General features: G+C 38.2%; 3 protein-coding genes across 3 annotated transcripts; 1 reads left to right on the top strand and 2 right to left on the bottom strand.

The window, feature by feature from the left end:
* Positions 1–1,305: 1,305 nt before the first annotated feature.
* On the bottom strand, positions 1,306–7,656 carry LOC121800070 (histone acetyltransferase type B catalytic subunit-like). The gene is made up of 10 exons (XM_042199628.1): positions 7,528–7,656; positions 7,393–7,434; positions 6,730–6,839; positions 4,338–4,406; positions 3,277–3,315; positions 3,110–3,186; positions 2,915–3,011; positions 2,487–2,562; positions 2,254–2,405; positions 1,306–2,168 (listed from the first exon to the last, which is right to left on the bottom strand). Exons 1-10 carry the CDS (start codon positions 7,604–7,606, stop codon positions 1,527–1,529), a joined length of 1,383 nt encoding a protein of 460 aa, XP_042055562.1. The 5' UTR covers positions 7,607–7,656; the 3' UTR covers positions 1,306–1,526.
* A 479-nt stretch (positions 7,657–8,135) lies between these two features.
* LOC121800069 (deoxyhypusine synthase-like) lies at positions 8,136–11,456 on the top strand. Its single transcript, XM_042199627.1, has 7 exons — positions 8,136–8,483; positions 8,746–8,913; positions 9,283–9,501; positions 10,202–10,288; positions 10,653–10,758; positions 10,833–11,068; positions 11,181–11,456. Exons 1-7 carry the CDS (start codon positions 8,277–8,279, stop codon positions 11,268–11,270), a joined length of 1,113 nt encoding a protein of 370 aa, XP_042055561.1. The 5' UTR covers positions 8,136–8,276; the 3' UTR covers positions 11,271–11,456.
* Positions 11,457–11,624: 168 nt separating this feature from the next.
* LOC121800068 lies at positions 11,625–17,253 on the bottom strand. Its single transcript, XM_042199625.1, has 7 exons — positions 16,941–17,253; positions 16,591–16,723; positions 15,561–15,664; positions 15,126–15,297; positions 14,907–15,026; positions 14,561–14,771; positions 11,625–14,475 (listed from the first exon to the last, which is right to left on the bottom strand). Exons 1-7 carry the CDS (start codon positions 17,006–17,008, stop codon positions 11,930–11,932), a joined length of 3,354 nt encoding a protein of 1,117 aa, XP_042055559.1. The 5' UTR covers positions 17,009–17,253; the 3' UTR covers positions 11,625–11,929.
* Between the last annotated feature and the right edge of the window lie 2,597 nt (positions 17,254–19,850).

Here is a 19,850-nt window from a genome sequence, read left to right as displayed (position 1 = left end):
TGGTACCCCAAATGCCCGGGGTGAGTGGAAGGATGGTGCCCCAAATACCCGGGGTGAGTGGAGGGATGGGGGGAATGATGCCCGGTATGATGCAGGGCATGTCCCCCGCGGCGGGGGTAGCAGAGTGGGGGTCTCCCAATCATCTGGGGACAATGTGTACATTTCATTTCGTTCATTTTGTTGATATAAATAAAACCAAGTCATTATTCAGCTCCATGTTTATTAATTGGATCCTCAATAAACCTTTATTGTACTATAGATTATTCATGTAAGAAAAAATGTAAATAGGGTATTCAACGAACAAGATTATGTAAGGAAAACGAAAATGACGAAGATATCCATATTCAATTCCAATCAAGATTCATGCATAAAACAGATCCATGCATTGGGAGGCAAGGACGACGAACCGTCGGCGGCGAGTTCAGAGCAGGGGCCGCGACGGTGTGAGGGGTAGGGCCGGCGGAGGTCGGAGGAGCAGGGCTGTCGGAGGTCAGAGGAGCAAGGCCGGTGGTGGGAGGAACAGCGAAGCAAGGCCGGCGGTGGAAGCAAGAGGCAGAGAGCAGAGGATGATTGATGGTAAACGAGGAGAGAAGAGGAGAGAATGTGTGAGAGATTAGTGTTTCAAATATGAGAGGACATAGTTTCTTGAAGTGATTTAGCAACCGTATTTGGAAATCTTATATTCCATAATTCACCTGGAGCATCTATTTTGAAATCTTGTATTTCTGAATTCGAAATATCTACCCTTGTTGATGCTCTTGTTTAGTTTTATTTTGTCTTAGTATTTATGTTGATGATAATTAATATACTTAATACTAGTACTTACAAATCAAATCTTGATATGTTTGCTTTTTTATTATTTTAAATACATGAGTAAAATAATACTATCAATTATAATCACTAAAGAAGATTTGGCCTATTTTCTTCACTATAGTTCAAAAACAGAAATCATCGATCTGGTTTCATTTCACATGCAACGATTCCCATTAACCATGCACATCGACCGACAATAGTGGCTGCACACTCTATTATAGGAGAGCCTCTATTCCCTCCAACATTTCCAACACCTACATGCTTGTTTTACTCATTGTAACTAGAATATGGATATTTATTTTTTACAAAAATTCCAAGAAAAATACTACTCACTCTATCTCAAGTCCGAACTAAGTTGAGTCAAAACTTTTGAATTAGAAGATTAAGAAATTGTGTTGAAAAGTAAGAGAGATGAATAAAATAAGATAGATAAAGATAGCGTAAAGTAAGTAATGAAATAAAATAAGAGTGATTGAATGTTTTGTTTTTTAATTAAAAAAGAAAATGACTCAATTTAATTGAGACGGAAGAAATATTAAAAAATCCCAAATGTGTTAATAGAATCATGTAACAGGAAACTAAATGTTGTCAACAACTCTTCCTCTTTCACTATATTGTCCTAAACAACACTGGTATGGGCCTTGAATACACATTCTTGCTTCCGAGCATCAGTTAGAACTTAGAAGTCAATTCAACTGCCAGCATTTATTTTTTCAAGCTCGATGCGCAGATACCTTCTGCACGACGGACTTGATCTGTTTCATCCTGTCATCGACCAACTGGCGCAGCTGCTCCTCTACATTACCCTGATCGGCTTCCTTCTCTATGCCACTCGATTCATCGCCTGCAGATTTAAACATCGCAAAAGACATATCTTGGTCGAACTCAGATGGGATATCAACTAACTGCTTTCCGGCCCCTTCAACTTCTTTCCCCAAGACGTCGGCATTCACGCGGTTAGAGACAATAGTAACGTAATTGTCCATGTATTTGTCAATGGGATCTAGTCTGAGATAGATTAGTATCTCCCAGCACTGCAGGAACTGTCTCTTGTTGATTTTCAAACTTTTCCGGACATCTTCAACAATACTGGCAGGAGGTTCGCAACGATGTGGCTGGCTTTTCTTGGAGAGGTTTTCGTGTTTTAGTTGAGAGATGGCCAGACCAAGCGCTTCATGGATCGGCTTGAAAGCAAGAAGGCGTTGCACATCGATGCAGGTCCTCACGTGTTGAAGGGCGTCCACTGGTTCTTCAATGGTGAGGTCGTAAACATTCTCGGAAAGTGCAATACTGTTGAGCGTTTTGAGAAGTCTAGCACCATAACCCTTTCTCTGGTATGGAGGTACAATGAGTATCTGCAATGTAATGGAAGAATAATATGATATGCTTCCTTAATCCAAGGTTATGAGAATCTCAAGTTGAAGTCAAACAAAGGCTTACCTGACCAAGTCGAAGCCTCATAGCATCGGGGTATCTGTGAAAACGATAAACAGCAGCAAAACCAAGTAACCTCATGCAACCATCCTCTTGGCCTTTCTGAACCAGAATATAGATTTCCCATCTCGGATCAATAACATCAATTGGATTGCTACCTGTGCCAGCAGGAAAAAAGAAATTTAAAATATTACATTTACTATCTGAAAGTGTGAAGCAGACAGATAAATCATAAATACCATCAACTAGAAGAAGAACGAGTGGCACTAGTCGACTGTAAAGTAGCCCCACCCCAGTACCAGTAACCCGAAAAACCTGCAATGACAAGAAGATAATGGGGGAAAATTTAGAACGGAACTTAGAAGCTGGTAAATGACTGATAACGCATTCAGGAATAAGATTCTTAAGAAAATAAAATACATGCTTGGTAAGATCTTATTTGTATCATTATACGAATACTAATGGTATCACCAATCAAAACCATATGCAGATTTCAGCCAGAAATATCATTGCTGAAACAAAAAGCATCCTGAATCTAATTTTTGAGGCCGTACATATATATAATCTAGAGAGAAGCATTAACATCAGGTAGCATGATGAGAGCGACTAAAATGTTTTACCATAACATGTATTGTTTTCATTTGTAAGGAAGAACGGAATAAACTACCTCAGTATGAGCAGGTTCTTCTTGTTGGCGATCAGAGTTGCCACTACAACCATTATTGGTGTCTTCATGTAGACCTTCTGAGTTGGAAACAAGGGATCTGAAATGCACACAGTTAGGAGGCACTCACACCTTACTAGGCAAATATATGTGCAGCATAGAGTAAAAGAGAATGTGCAAATTATCGATTCAACATACTTAACATAGTGTTGTTCGGTTGAAAATGTTTGAAGGAAGTCATCTTTCACATCAACAAGATTCTCAGCAAAGATATCCTGTAAGAATTATGGTAACAACTACATATCATATGTATGAGTTTTGCAGTAAGGATCAAGCAAGTTGTCATAAAAGTATGTAACGAGTACCTGAAGTGAAGTCTTCAGATCTGTTATTCCCTTGCCACCCTATAAATTTACTACGAATAGTCAATAAAGCTTGAACATGGAACCCAAAACCAAGGATAATAGCACACTTGCTAGTGCTACAGAAGTAAAAATCGATTGTTAGACAATCAATAAATTGCAATCTACAGTTTGGGGTAGCTTGCATCCACAATCGAATTATGTATCTGTGAAATCAGCTCATATGGTCCATGACAAAGTGTTCTGATATAAATGATCTGCTGCAACTGAAGAAGAATTGGTCTATAAAGCAATGTTATCAATCTCGTATGGCGGCTTATGGCGGTTCGCCAAAAAACCGCCACAGGGATATGGCGTATTAGTATGGCGGATATGTCGGTCAATAATTAAATAAATAAAATAATACTTATATATTTATATATAATTCAGAAATTAGAAAATAATTAAAATATAACATTTAAAACACTTTAAACAATTAATTAAGTATAAAATACAACTCTAACCTCCATGTTTCTTGCATAATGCCCCATTCCTAAATACAGTACACATGCAATGTTGTCAAATGTTGGATATGGCGGTGCTATGGCAGCGACATGGTACTATAGCGTTTCCACCACTGAACGCCATGCCATAGCGCCATGGCGCCGCCATATCCGCTATTTGATAACATTGCTATAAAGGATGGATGAGAAAGGGATCGGGAGCATATTAATTAAGTCAGAATGCAGCCAAAAGATTTAACATCCATCACTGTTTATACTTTAGACCAACTCACTTCATTATTCTATGTAGACAACCAACCCTAAAGCAGAAAATGAAACATATATGAAGGGCACTTCAAACAGACTATTTTTACATGAGCTTGGAAAAAAGCACTTTCAAGAGTGGAATATATCCCATATTCAGAGGATCTGTTGACATCTAATGTAGTGTCAAACTATTAGAAATCACTTAATCAAGAAACCAAGAACAACAAGCTCAGGTGGAAACTTATTTTCTTACAGTTTCATCATTCAATTCACCCTATAAAAAGTCAGGCATCACAAAAGACCAAGAATACTTACATCGGATGTGCTCTCAAAAGAAATATCAGCATATGCATGAAAGGATACACTGCTAAGCCAAACAGTTATCTGCAAAATACAAAACCTAGATATATGAGACAGATGACTAGAGGAAATAGATCATGTTATTTATTACCAAAGAATCCACAAACCTAGATACATTAGAGTATCGTTCTACAAAACTTATGTCAATTATCTACATAAATTGGAATAAGCTCCATCAATAACTTTAAAAACAAATGTGTTTTCACACTCTAAAATTTTGGTGCACACCCGAAAGATCTTATTTTCAAGCAAAACCATAAGAGCATCTCCAAGGGGAGAAGGTATATAGAAAAGGTATATTATGTATTTACCTTCTTAAAAAGTGAAATATACCCTTTTAAAAAGTGAAATATACCCTTTTAAAAAGGAAAAAGGCATATAGAAAGGTAAATTATTTTTTAAAAATAAAATAATAGTACAAAATGCATTAAAAAACATAAAGTGTAATACCTTTCCCCTTGGAGAAGGGTATTTCATGAAAAGAAGACAAATATGGTAGTTATAAAATTTTACCTCTTCATTGATGGAGAGGTAAAGATACCTCTTCAAAATGGGAAAACGTATAATACCTTCTCAAATACCCATCCCCTTGGAGAATTGTTTTTCATGAAAAAAAGGTAAATATGGTAGTTATATTAGTTTACCTCTCCATTTAGCTCTCGGAGATGCTCTAAGAAAATAGTTTAACCCAGTAAATGGTCTAGAGAAAAAAAGATAACCATATGATACCTTGTATTCTTTACCTGATGAATGAATGTCTAGTTTTTTGTCTGAATATTCAGACAAAAAAAACTAGACATTCATTCATTATTCAGACAAAAAAAAACTAGACATTCATTCATTAGGATATGTTAAATAGTTGGCTACTTCTTTTTACCTCCTTTTCCTTTCTTTCACTTGCCTTTATCCTTATTTTTTCCTTTTCCCTTGTTATTCTTTCCCTTCCCCATATTGATGGGATTGGATTCAACTTCCATAGATGCTGAGTCCTTCGTGTTATCATCTTCAACATATCCGTCACAGTATTTTTCATCGTCCTTCTCCTTGGAGTCGACGACTACACTATCATCATTCCCCAAGACCAAACTCGTTAATGCCTCGAGTTGAGGCCGCCTCACCACCATGCTCTTCAGAAGGTAATATAAAGTTCATTTTGATCTCATAGTTAATGTAAATCATGTAGCTTATTTGTAGAGTACTTTTCAGGTGGAACTGGATGGACATATAAGCTTGATTACTCATTCTATTGAATGGTTAGCGAACAGACTTCTCATTCTGGTGACTGGTGAAGATAAAGATCTTCCCCGCTTGATCGAGGATTTATACTCTCTTATGTCTTTGTAACGCAGAAGGTCAATTAAAAGAAGATCAAGCCATACTTGATTCATTTATATTTGAATGCATCACGAAATCAGTTGAGTTATAGTTATGTTGCATCCAATCTTGAGCTTAGAGTCAAGCTCGACCACACAATCCTATTTAGCTATTTAGAGTTTTGCTATAGCTTATCTAACTTAATTAAATAAATTAGACTTTAGAAATTCATCAATAAAAAGTAGTCAAGCCCTGTTAGGCTCAAAATTTAATGCTAGTAAATTAGGGTGGAGGACAAGTCGAGCTCACGTGTGGCACTGCTTCCCCTTGATCAAGTTGAAATGAGGATATATAACATCCATTTTTAAGATATATGTTGGACTGAATGTCAAAAAGTCTATCATGCGTAATGTCATCACTTATTCATACAATAGGAAATGACATTCTTGGTCTATGATTTACTGCAGTTTGTTTATTGTTGGATACATTACACCAACTCTAAACTACTACATGTGTTTGCAGTGAGTTTGATTTTAAAGCCATGTCATAGTTAGGGGAGCTTCTGAAGAGCATGGAGGTGAGGCTCAGCTCGAGGCATTAATGAGTTTGCTCTTGGGGAATGATGATAGTGTAGTCGTCGACTCCAAGGAGAATGACAATGACAAATACTGTGCCAGTGATGTTGAAGATGAAGATGATAAAACAAAGGATTCAGCAGCTGTGGAAGTTGAATCCAATCCCAGCAATATGGGGAAGGGAAAGAACAACAACGAGGGAAAAGGAAAGAATAAGAATAAAGGCAAGTCAAAGAAAGGAGAAGGAGGTAAAAAGAAGTAGCCAACTTCTTAACATATCCTGATGAATGAATGCCTAGTTTTTTGAATGAATATTGTCTGAATAACAAAAAGTTAAAGCCACAGCATAACAAAAAATTAAACCTACTTAATAACAAAAATTTAAAGCTACTTAATAACACGCTTTATAGCATACAAATTTTAAGAAACTAATCAAATTATAATATTCAGAGGTTTACCTTCAGTCCCTGATAGCCATATATCTTTCCCTCATCTTCAAAAAAGTGGTTTAAGTCAACAGGTTCGATTCTGAAACTGTTCTGTGAGTCCACTTCATCCTTGCTAGACACTGTACATTCAGTTGGATGTTTGAGGAAAAGAAAAGATAATCTTAACATACTCAAGCGAAATAAATGGCCCATATTCGACCCAAAATTCAAAGCTTCAATCAACATGCCAATTTAATTTGCAGAAACTCAAAAAAGAGACACTGATTCAGATCACAGATAAGTACTTTTGATAGAGTCATTATCATTGTTTTAAAAATGTGAGCATGTCCATATACTCAACAAAAACATGGCGTTGGTTACAACTTAGCTAGCTAAGCTGTCTTCGTTCACAATATTTATCCTAGACTAATGCAAGCATACCAATTGCCAATCAGAACAAAAAAATAAAAAAGCCTAGCGCATATCAGTAAGCTGCCAACTACCAGAGAAAATCATAATAATACTAGATTCAACTAACCAATAAAATTCGTATAATTTCAAGTTCTTCCAAGTGCTACAAGACACAGAAACAAACCAAAATGCATCTACTCAAAATGAACAACAGTGAGGGGAAAACACTGAAAATGCAGCTAAAAAGCAACAAATAAGACTCAGAAATTAACCGAAACATACCCAAGTAGATCTTGATGCACTCATTGGCTTCAATTCCAGCATCTGTGAAGGAATTCAAAGAAAATTAAGCAAATAAATAAAAAACCTGAAACTACATTTCGGAGAGCAATGAGAAATCGGAGGTCAGTGAAGTACCGATTTTGGAGAAGGCAGCACGGCGTCGTTTCTTGTTGTCGGAGACGAGATCGGAGGAGGAGTGGTGCTTGGTTCCCATTTCGGGAGATTAGGGTTTTCAGCTGGGAAGCGGGAGATGTTTGCTGTTGGTGGCGGGAAATATGAGACACTGCTGTTTGGGTTCAGTATTTATATGGCTACTCTGTTTTGGGTTCTTTGAAACCACACACGCTTTTCACGTGAGGATTTCATTATTTTATTAGTACTCATTTTTGTCTATTTCAAAATATTAAAAATCAGTTTACTCGCTTGTTGTTGTGGGTGGCTGTGGCTATAAAAGATAAATTGCTCCATATGTTTAGTACAAATAAATTTCAAACAAAATTTTGCAAGAGTTCATTTTAATTACATTATGGAGTACTATATTTTAATTTGAGATTTAAATTATTTTTTTACCAGTTTAATCCATATGACAATAAAAGTGACATTATAAATTTATAATCTATAATCTATCCATACATATATAAATATAGAAATTTCAAATATTATAATTTTGGGACAATATAGTATAAAAAAGGAAAAAGAATTTTAAATTGTGTGTACGTATATAATTGTACATTTCACTCTTCCTAAAAACAGAAGTCAGCAATACTTAGAATTGCAGAATTAGTTGCTTTCTGTTAACGCTGTAACTAAAACGCTCCCCCTCCTCCTCTTCCGCCGCCGCCACCACCGCCACTGCCACTGCCACTGCCACTGCCACTGCCGCCATGGGAGAAGCTACAAGGTACACTCTACCCGACACCGTGCGATCAACAGTGTTCAAGGCGTCTGAGTCACTGGAAGGCACCTCCGCCAAAATCGAGGGTTACGATTTCAACAAGGGCGTCGACTACCACGAGTTGCTCAAGTCGATGGCCGTCACCGGCTTCCAGGCCTCCAATCTCGGCGACGCCATCCAGCTAATTAATGAAATGGTTTGTCTTCGACTATGTGCTCAGTTACTCAATAATATTTCAATATCATTATTGGTGTATGGGGAAATTGATCTGCTTTTAATTAGTGCTTACTAAATAATGAAATTGAGCTTATTAATATTCCTCAAATGTTGATTAGATGGTGTTAATCTGCAATCCTCTTAATAGGCGACGGTTAAGCTGTTGTTCATATATGAATATATTTGCAGTTGTAGGTTTAAGTGATTTTTGTAGCTTACTGTTAGTTTGATTGTGGGTGAAGCTAGATTGGAGTCTTTCGGACGAGACTCCGGCGGAAGATTGCAGCGAAGAGGAGAGAGAACCTGCTTATAGAGACTCTGTGAGGTGCAAAGTGTTTCTAGGTTTTACTTCGAATCTGACCTCTTCTGGAATTCGAGACATCATCCGCTTTCTCGTCCAGAATCGTATGGTGAGTGTTGTTCAGAGATTGCTATAGTTATGTATTTTCAAATTGAAAATGAATTGATTAGTTTGAAGTTTGACTGTTGTGTGACTGCATTTTGGTTAACTCAACACTAGTTGTGGTGGATTTTATATGATTTCCAATTGACGTCGAAAGACTTAGAAGCTGAATAAAGGATTATGAACACGGAAAAGAATTTTGTATCTGATGATTCAGCCCTTTGATAATTTTCTGATATTGATAGCCTTATATTAGTTGTTCCCACCTTATGATTTCACACAATATTACCTGAATTTCAGACATGGGGTTTTACTGTATTTAATTTGTGATTTCCCAAGTCGAGAGAGCCGGGCTCTATTAATAGAGTTTTTTCAGGTTGATGTTGTGGTAACCACAGCAGGTGGTGTGGAGGAGGACCTTGTTAAGTGTCTTGCACCGACTTATAGAGGCGAATTTTCTCTGCCTGGGGCAGTTCTACGCTCAAAGGGCCTGAACCGCATTGGTAATTTGTTGGTTCCTAATGACAACTACTGTAAATTTGAGGATTGGATCATCCCAATTTTTGATCAGATGCTAGATGAGCAAAATTCTCAGGTATTATGTACTCCATTGGGAATCATAATTTGTAATTTTCTTTTGTTGCTGTAAATTACAATACCAACGGGATCCATTAGTTGTCTGTATATTTGGACTGTGTTATAGCTTAAGGGTGGAACAGATATTCCAAGTCTCCTCTTGAGAACACTAGGATTCTCTGGTTTTTCTTAAGATGTTTTATTTATTTGCTTACCAAGCTGAATACTTATATCATGCTGATCTTACTGCTCTTGATGGATACTGATCCAATTCTATGTTACTGGAAAAGCATGAAAAAAACGTTTACCTTGATTCTCCTCTTTTTTCTTTAGTTTTTTTAATTTTAGCTCTCGATCCTTTGACAGTTAAGAACTAAAGCCTTTTACCCAATTCATCATAAGATGGTCAAGCACTGGAATTTTCCATTATATTAAGAACTGTTTCACTATGTTTAGAAAAGAAATAGAGGATAAAGCTGTATGGTTGAGTCAGGGGAACGTATACTTTTTGTAATTTCCACTAATGTTTTTTATGTTTCTCTGGGTGTGATAACACAGTCCCATTCAAGGAATAATGGTTACATTTGATAAAATGTTTATCCTGTAGGCTGCATAACCCATGTTTGCTTGGCAATTCCATGAACTTCTATGAAGGCATCCATTCCATATTTATTGATGATACCCTTTCATTGATTTCCAACTCCTATTTATTTTTGCAGAATGTACTATGGACGCCTTCTAAAGTAATTGCGCGCCTGGGGAAAGAAATTAACGATGAATCATCATACTTGTACTGGGCATATAAGGTATACATGTTCTAACAATTGTTATTTACTAAGGTTCTTCATATCTCGTAGTTTCTCAACGTAAATTCACAGGACTTGCATTAGCTAATTTCTGGACTAAGAACATATTACATTAGTCAGATTTTTAACTTTTCTCTCTGTGACTCTTATGTTAAAGGATATTACTTTCATTTGCCATTTTGTTTGCATAACCCAGTCAATTATGGTAAATTTTCTTTTCAAAGTTAGGTCTTTTTGCGGTTGTCTGTATTATGGTATGTTTGGCATATTTGGTGATATTCATAAAAAATATTAGTTGATAAGAGTTTTTTAACACGTAACATCTACTTAAAGTCGGATTGTTGGTCCTCATGCTCCCTTGCAGAACAATGTCCCTGTTTACTGCCCTAGCTTAACAGATGGTTCACTGGGTGACATGTTGTACTTCCACTCTTACAAGAATCCTGGTTTAGTGGTTGACATTGTCCAAGGTAGATCACTTCCCATTATATGCCATTCCAGTTTACCTCACTGGGTCGATTAATGCTCCTTTGCTGCATTACAGATATTAGAGCAATGAACGGTGAGGCTGTCCATGCCGGGGCAAGAAAAACTGGGATGATTATACTCGGAGGAGGGCTCCCCAAGCATCACATATGTAATGCAAATATGATGCGAAATGGTGCAGATTATGCAGTGTTTATTAACACTGCACAAGAGTTTGACGGGAGTGATTCAGGTGCTCGTCCAGATGAAGCCGTGTCCTGGGGAAAAATTCGAGGTTCTGCCAAGACAGTGAAGGTTTGACTTCTCACTGAACTATTCATCCCTGCTTCTTCATTAACCCAAAATGCACTGCATGGAAGGCAGCTTTGGTGTAGACTCTTTAATCCTCGGTCCTTTGTTGAAGCAGGTGCACTGTGATGCAACCATTGCTTTCCCGCTGCTCGTTGCTGAAACATTTGCTGCGCAGAGAAAGAGATTTGCTGAAAGAAGCTCTTGATTGTAGGATGTGTTGCGGGTCGTTGCCCCTACCAGCCACACAGATCAAGACATGATTCGAGAGTGACTTGATCATATATTTTGTACTACCAAAACCTGCTATTGTTCAGTTGTGAACTAGTTGGCATAATGTCGTCATTCTAAGTTAAATATTGGAAAGCACAACGGGAGCACGACATATGGATTATCCCCGGTAAAAACTTCAAGTTCGATTGTATTTTGCAAAGCTGAGGCACCCAAAGATCCTTATTTGCAAGAGGTCTTAAATACCAAAAAAAGAAAAAAAAAATCGATGGTATTTTGGCAGATTAAGCTGCAATGCAATCAGCTAACTAGCATATCCATCCGTTAAAAATAAAATCAAAATACTATTTCATTTATTATAAAATCAAGATATAATGTAAGTATTATTCAAATCAAATAATATAAACCGATTCTGGCAGTCATATCCTCTACTGGAAACAAAATGAAGCTGTCAGGGCAATAAACGCTATATGTCGATTATTATAACTTTACAATATATTCAATAGTCTAAATAATCATATTGGCTTTGCAGCCATCACTATAAACATAAAAAATACCACCAACTGCTGGATCTCAAGCACGAAACAGCTCCGTGTGTATGAAGAACAGCAACTGAGTCATGCAATACGACAACATTCAGGATCGATTAATTCTCAGGGACTGTACAAGTGCATCATAATCTGGAAGCTTTGGATGAACATGGCTAGCTTTTTTGAGACTATCGTCTTTACTTAACGAAGGCTTGTCTAGAGTTGATGCCTTCGGATTTTCACTGCTAGAAGATAAGCCTGCCTCTGTGTCTGCCTTCTGTAGGGGGTCTACAACAGATGAAGATGAACTCTGGGAGATCTTAGACTTTTGCACTGTGTTAGAAGTTGATTTCCCCGAGTTTGGTTTCTCTGCAGTTCCCCATGAACTTGAATATGCAGGCTTAGCAGCTGCTTCTGCTGGTATTTGCTGCTCAGATTTTCCCACACAACTAGACTTCCCACTTGAGGGCTGCTCGAAGGCATAGGAGCTTGAAGGTTGTTTTCCCAGGCTGTTATCAGAATCACGGACTTCAGGCTTAGGTTGTTCTACAGACTCCTGCTTCATTACAGAAGTTTTTGAAGAGGCGGGCTGCTCTGTAGATCCCCAAGTAGTTGATTTAGCAGGCACAGGAGCCACTCCAGAGATAGGATGCTCATATGATTCCTGTGTAACCGTGTTCCTCCTGTAGGACTCGTGTCTTTTTGGAGCCCCAGTGTCGTAGGATGTTGTAGGTTTTCTATCCACGCCATCAGAATCAAGTGCTTCAGATCTCGGATGCATCTGCTGATTAGAAGTTTTCATTGAAATAGAAGGAGAAGCTTTTGTTCTTCGAGAGATCCCACTCAGCAGAGGACTTTTCTTGGTAACAGGCTCTGTTGGAGGCTGCTCATCCAAGTCGCTGTCATCAGAACAAAAGGCTGAATCTGAAGATCCTAGTATCAACTTTGTTCTAAGTTTGACAGCACTGCGAGGCTGTTGAGGACGGGAACTCTTTTGTAAATATTCTTCTTCAGAACTGTCACTATCTAATTCAGAATGCAGATTTTGAGTTGTTGAGGCTGTCTTGTGTTCTTGCGTAGTGCCAATACCATGATGCTCGACAAAAGAGGGACCAGTGGAACTTGTATCTGTGGCAGTAGTCTCTCCCTCCTCCTTGACAGAAGATGATTCATCCAATCGGCTCTTAAAAAAAGGCAGATGGTTGTGACCCTTATGGCGAAGCCCACCAGTCAATTTTCCAAAGTTCAGCCCCTCTCCATTCTCAGGATCAGATTCATCACCAATTTTGTTTGAGTTTATAAAAGAGTCATTAGATCCCGATGCTGGCAGTTTAGAAGATGGCTTCATATCTGGGTCAAACATGTTAACTTGGCTTCCTTTCCACTGTGTTTTGTTGGAGGAACTGAATTCATCATCTGAAGAAAGGGAAAACTTTCCACTACCAAATGCTAAAGCTCCTTCATTCTTAGAGGGAGATACAACTGACTGTACGGTTTCTTTCTCAAACTGTGAATTAAGTAGCCGACCTCTTTCATTTTGTTCGTGTGAAATGTCTCTAGAATCTTCTACCATACTAGCGTTTATCTCCTCGTCACTTTCTGAGGATGGCCCATCAGAATCATCAAATCTCACCGCTGGTGTACAATCCAGCTCAGAATCCTCTTTTAGTGAAGTGTTTCTGGAAATATCAGGTAATGGACTTTCTCTCGTAAAATATAATGATGGAGAAGCAGACTCTACTCTATTTTTCGAGCCAGATCTAAGATCCCAAGGATCTATGTTTACTGATGTTCGCTTAGGAGATTTTGGGCCTAAGGAGTGCATATGAAATTCTAAATCCTGCTCATCATATACAGGGCCCCTATCAAACCCAGGATCATCACTCTCAGCATCAGATTGATCAAAAGTAGCAGCAACAAAGTCATGAGAGCTTGTGTCGGGGGTTTCGTCATGAATGCCGGTCTCACCAATACTCACAGAAGGATCTTCACCAATATCAGTTTCAAACTTCTGTTCCTCATAATTTGCAAACATGTTGGCGTAATCAGAAGTACCAGACTGAGAGTAAGAAGAGCTAAAACCTTCCTGTTTACCAGTCATCTCTTTTTCAAGATTCTCAACTTTCTCTGGGTGGCCATTTTCATTTTCAGTCTCATACATTTCTGATTGTACCTCATGTGATGAGTTTTCTTGAGTGTACTTATGTATCGATGGGATACCATAATCTAAAGATTCATCATCAGCTGAGGCTTTCGACTTGAAAGAAACTGCTTCAGATCTAGTATCTGTCATTGGATTGCTAGATTTAATTCCATCTATGTGCTCATTCCCTGACTTAGTATATTCTGAAGACGATTTGTTCGCTGATGCTTCAGAAACTCTTGTAAATGAATTCAAGTTGGGGAGAACTTCAAGCCCATCACCTTTTGAAATATAACCATCTGATTTATGTGATTCAGTAGAATACTGCCCCAAAACCCTACCATGAATTGAAAGTTCAGCAGCAGCTCGAGCAGCCATGCTTGCTCGTTCTGCTGACTCGGCAGCAGCCCGTGCTGCAGATGCAGCATCCTTGAACTCCATATTCCACCTTTGGTCGTTGAGATGGCTACTATGGTTATCTCCTTGATAAAATTGTGGAATCTCCTCATCTATTACAGGAATTAAGAAATAATGCATTTAAGAAAGCATGCCAACTGCAATAAAATCAATGGTTCTTACTCAATTGATATGTACCTGCAGGCCCAGCTTTGGGTTCAATTTTGGTGCTGACACTAGAAGCACGTGCAGAAGGTGAGTTTTCTGCTCCAGGTGTTTTAGCATGCTGTTGAACAGAGTTCAGTGGCGAACTATTCATGCTGCTGCTTGGGTGAGCATGGACTTCTGCATCTTCGAAACGAGGAGAATCAGAATACACATTCTCATTCTTGATGGAACTTGTCCCACCCTGATAAAATAGGAGAGCATACATAAATTCTTTTGAATATTTCAACCTCTAGAGTATAATAATGCACAGCACAAGAATAATGTATGCAAAATCACAAAATCAACTAAACCATTTTGGCAAATCAGTGGCACATACCGAACGTTTCTCTTCAAATAAATCAGGATCCCATTTAACATTGTGTTCCTCTGCTAGAGCACTTAGAACTTTAATTTTAGCCTGTCCATCAGGAGCTGTAGCAGATAACTTCTCCACCAACTGCAATTACAAAAGAGGAGGCAATTAAAGAAAAGCCTCACCAAGCATGTCAAATTGAAGGGCTAAATAAGAAAACTAAAAATAAGATTCCAATTATACCAGACGGCTAACACCACACTGTGGACGGAGCTCTATGGCAGAAGTAATGAACTCTTTTCCATATTTTGCTGAAAATTGCTTCCTTACATCTAAAAGTTCAGGTACATCCCCACATCTTGGAGATGCAAAAACCATACTTGCTATTGCTTCCTTCATATCAATGGGGCAATTCCTGCATGAATGTTGGAAACATATTAAAAAGAATGCCCCAGGAGCAGAACATGATATTGTTTCCATTTTCACAATATACGCAAATAAAAATTTGAAGATAAAGACAGCCATTCACCTTATATCCTATGTAGTGGAGTAGTACGTAATTTGAATATTTGGATGCAAAATATAGAAATAGAAAAGGTAATAATGAAAAGCATTTAACCACTACCAACCTTATTAAAAAAAAGTTAACATGAACATTATAGGGCGTGATATACGTACTTTTGTGTCTCAATAATTGGCAGACGTGCAACAATAAGTTCACAATAAATCTCAAGAAGATCATAAGCACCCATCATCTTCTCTTCCCTAATCACATGTTCAACCTGAAAATGATAAATTAGCACAAAAGGTTAATCTCTTTTATGGCTAGTATTGGAATACAAAGTGATAGTACAAAAGGAGATATACAGTTTCTAGTTGGCTACAACATTGAGTTCCATAAGACACAGATTTTACTTTTCTTAATGTCAGACTCAGACAGTAAATCAAGAACCATAATCAATATTTTTACTACAAACATGCATGCATAAGTTACAAATCACCATGGTCGTACTTATATTGAGCACTTTGCTATCAGAATGCAAGTATATTCAGACAGACTAAATTACCACACAGCTACAAGAAAAGTCAAATCCAACTTCCCAGCGCACAAGTCCAGGTTCAATGCTAGCTAATTTGCCAGGACATAGTAAATAAAATTACAACTAATCTAATGAAAATAACGATTTGACTGACAAGGTCATCGGAATTTCTATTGCTATGGTAAAACAACATAGGTGCACACTCAATACTCTAGCAACAGCCAAGCAGCAGAAAACTAGTTATATAGACTTTATAGAACTAGTATTATGCAATACTCCTTCCCATTCCATAACCAATGATAATATTTGTTTAAAAACATGAGTACATGACATGAGCTCTTTATTTTTAGTATAAACAAGAATAATATAATATTATTGGCCTTCTCATGGAACATTGTTTGTGAGGACCATAAGTAATTTTCGGAAACAGTCGTTCTAAGCCTATGCTTTGCAAACTCCTATTTCCTCCGGAGACTTGAGCATGTATAACAGCAATATGATATCAAACAAAGCCTAATCACAACACAATATTAGTTAATGCAGTAATTCCCAAGCTTTACCCATCTTAAAGTTCAAACCACAAATCGCATATCAAGACCTGACACCATTAGAGGGCCATCTACTTTAACACATCCAAAGAAATACTAGTAAGCAACATGTGTCATTACTCGAATTTTAGCCGTCTGATCCTGCCCAGTCTCGAGCAGCTGTGCTATTTCCCTCTTCATCTGTTTCACTTGCACCTCTTTCTTGTTTCTCAGGAGCTTTAACCTCGAAGCCGCCAATTTCAACGAAATTTTGCTGCAACCAATTCAAAACCTATTAGTTATACCTCTAATACACCAAAATCGACACAAATTCACACTAAATGAATAGAGAAAAACGAAAAGAAATCCGTAATTTGGTGGAGATGGAAAAACAAAATTTCCTATACAAAATTGATGATAAAAAGAAAAACACACACACATACACCACATGATCTATATATCTGAATGCGTGGAGATGGAAGAAGATCTACCATTTTGTTGGATTAAAGCTCCTGGAAAGCATGTCCTTTGAATTCTGCAAAAACTTTGATTTCTTCATCTTCCAAAATTGCGATCACTGATGCTAATCTCTGTAACTGTTCGACCAATAAAGATTATAATACCGGATTTTCCCTCGAGATTTATTTATACCACTGAAAATTTTTGATGGGGAGAGAGAGGGAAGGAGATTATCTGTATTGGTTACCGAAGAAAATTATTCATTATATAGCAATGAATGAATAGCTCGGTTTTCCAGCTTCGGAAAGTGACTCGCGCTGACCGAATTGCCCTTTTTGTGTTGAGTTGGAGAATTGTGGAGCAAAGCAATTACCTTATTTTCAGATTTAATTGCTTACGCATTACTTGAAATTAATTTATAATAAAAAGAAGAACAATACTCAGAGCACTCACAACGGTGAGCAACCCACCGTCTGTCCGTGCCAGCGGCACGGAGACAGTGTCCGCCGCTGCGCTTGCGCCGCTGGCACGGCGCTGCTCGATGCATCGAGCACGTCCGTACCAGCGAGCAGGCGACGTGGCAGCGTGTGATTGGATCGAAAATAATACCAAAAAAAAAATCCCAATCCCAAAAAAACGCCCGTTTTTTGCCCGCTTTTCTGTATTTTTTTATTTTTTTCCCCAAAATCATCTATAAATACACATATTCATCATCCATTTTTCACATCAAATCATCTCTCATTCATCTCTCATTCATATTTTTCATACAACTTATCTACACTTTCATCTCTCACTCAAAATCTCAAATGGATTTCACTCATCTCATTGCGGAAGCAGAGCGCGAAGAACAAGAATACTACGAACAACATCGTGCCGCTTATGAAGCATATGTCGCAGCTAATACCCCCGCCCCTCCTCCTCAACCAACTAGATCAACTCGCCGCTACATCCATCCTGACCGGGAGGGAGCCCTCGAAAGGCTCGTTGCCGACCCGCCGCGGTTTCCGGCAGATTACTTTATGCGTCGTTTTCGCATGTCAAAGCGCTTATTTATGCGTATTGTCAACACATTGTCCGCCCATGTTGAATTCTTCCAAACAGGTCCAGATGCAGCTGGTCGGCAAAGTATCTCTGCGTTGCAGAAGTGTACGTGTGCCATCCGACAACTCGCTACTGGGCAAACGGCCGACCTCTTCAACGAGTATTTGCATGTCGGTGAGTCCACTGGAATCCTTTGTCTGAAAATTTTTTGCGAGGGCGTTCGTACAACTTTCGGTGATGAATTCCTTCAGGCACCCACCACCGATGATTGCCAACGATTGCTTCGTCTTCACGAATCAGTCCATGGCTTTCCCGGAATGCTTGGCAGCATTGACTGCAAGCATTGGAGGTGGAAGAATTGCCCGACTGCTTGGAGGGGGCTACACTTAAGCGGCCACAAAGGCGGCGGCCCAACACTTATCCTTGAAGCGGTCGCCGACTACCGCCTATGGATTTGGCATGCATATTTCGGCGTTGCCGGATCCAACAACGACTTGAACGTGCTATATTCTTCACCCCTCTTCAATGATGTGTTGAATGATGTAGCACCGGCGATCAACTTCACCGTCAACGGAAATACATACCACATGGGTTACTATCTCGCCGATGGTATCTACCCAAGGTGGTCGACTTTCGTGAAGACGCTCAGCAACCCGCAAGACCCGAAACAGGTTCTTTTTGCGTAGCGTCAAGAGTCCGCGCGGAAAGACGTCGAAAGAGCCTTTGGGGTCTTTCAAGCCCGATTCAACATTGTGAAGCCCCCGACTCGGCTGTGGTACGTGAATAATATCGCCGACATCATGTACACGTGTATTATCTTACACAACATGCTTATAGCCGACGAAGGACCGAGGGCGGCTAGCTTCTACGACGAGGATGAAGCCGGAAGCTCAACCGCGAGGTCTCCCCCATGCCGAGGTGTGCATACGACGGTTGGTGAGAGGATCGAAACAAGGCACACAATGTGCGATACCCGAACCCACGTTGAGTTACAATAAGACCTAATCAAACACATGTGGGTGAAATTCGACAACGAGTAGTGGGTTTTTAAATTTTACGAATTTAATTATGTAATTTTTAATTTTTAGGAGTTTAATTATGAAAATTTTAATTTTTAGGATTTTAATTATGTAATTTTTTATTTTTAATGTATTTTATAATATTATTCCGGGTATTTTTAATGTATTTTAATTTTGTGGAAATATTTTTATTTAAATTGAATAATAGAATGATGGGACCCTTGTGCTCGTCCTTGCGGAAGAGCACAGCTGTGGGTGTTGTGCTCTTGCCTAAGAGCAGGCAGAAAAAGTGGGGTCGGACCCATAACCGTACTCGTTGGCAGGAGTACGGTCGTAGGTGCTCACATGAGTCAATCAATATTAATATTATGTGACATTATATTGAAATTAAATAATGAATCCTATCTATCTATATAGCTGAATAATTTTTATAAGATTTAAACCCCGCGCGGCATAGTATTTTTTCAGTATAATAATACAATAATATTTCATTTGTTGTAGTATCTTATTTTCTTATTTCACGTAGTCTTATTTAGTAAGTAAATATCATATTCAACTAATCCTTGTCACTGATATTTAATTATAAAATTAACAGTAGTATATCATAATACACTATCTGTTTTTCTAGGAGTATATATTTTGAAAATACGTGCTGATTTCAAATCAGGCACTTCAAGGCCAATAATAAATATAACACTATCTTTCCCTTACATACTGCGAATATATGATGCATTCAATTGAGATTTTGAGCTAATTTAAAAGCAATAAAATAGTATTCTATTCATTCACAAAATATAGTCATTTTTTATATTTTGATCAATTCACTAAAACTAGTATAAATTCTTTATGAAAACATTTTCATTACTTTTTTCCATTCTCTTT

The sequence above is a fragment of the Salvia splendens genome, chromosome 4 (genome assembly GCF_004379255.2).
Source record: "Salvia splendens isolate huo1 chromosome 4, SspV2, whole genome shotgun sequence".
NCBI lineage: Eukaryota > Viridiplantae > Streptophyta > Magnoliopsida > Lamiales > Lamiaceae > Salvia > Salvia splendens.
This window is presented reverse-complemented; position numbering and strand designations above follow the sequence as displayed.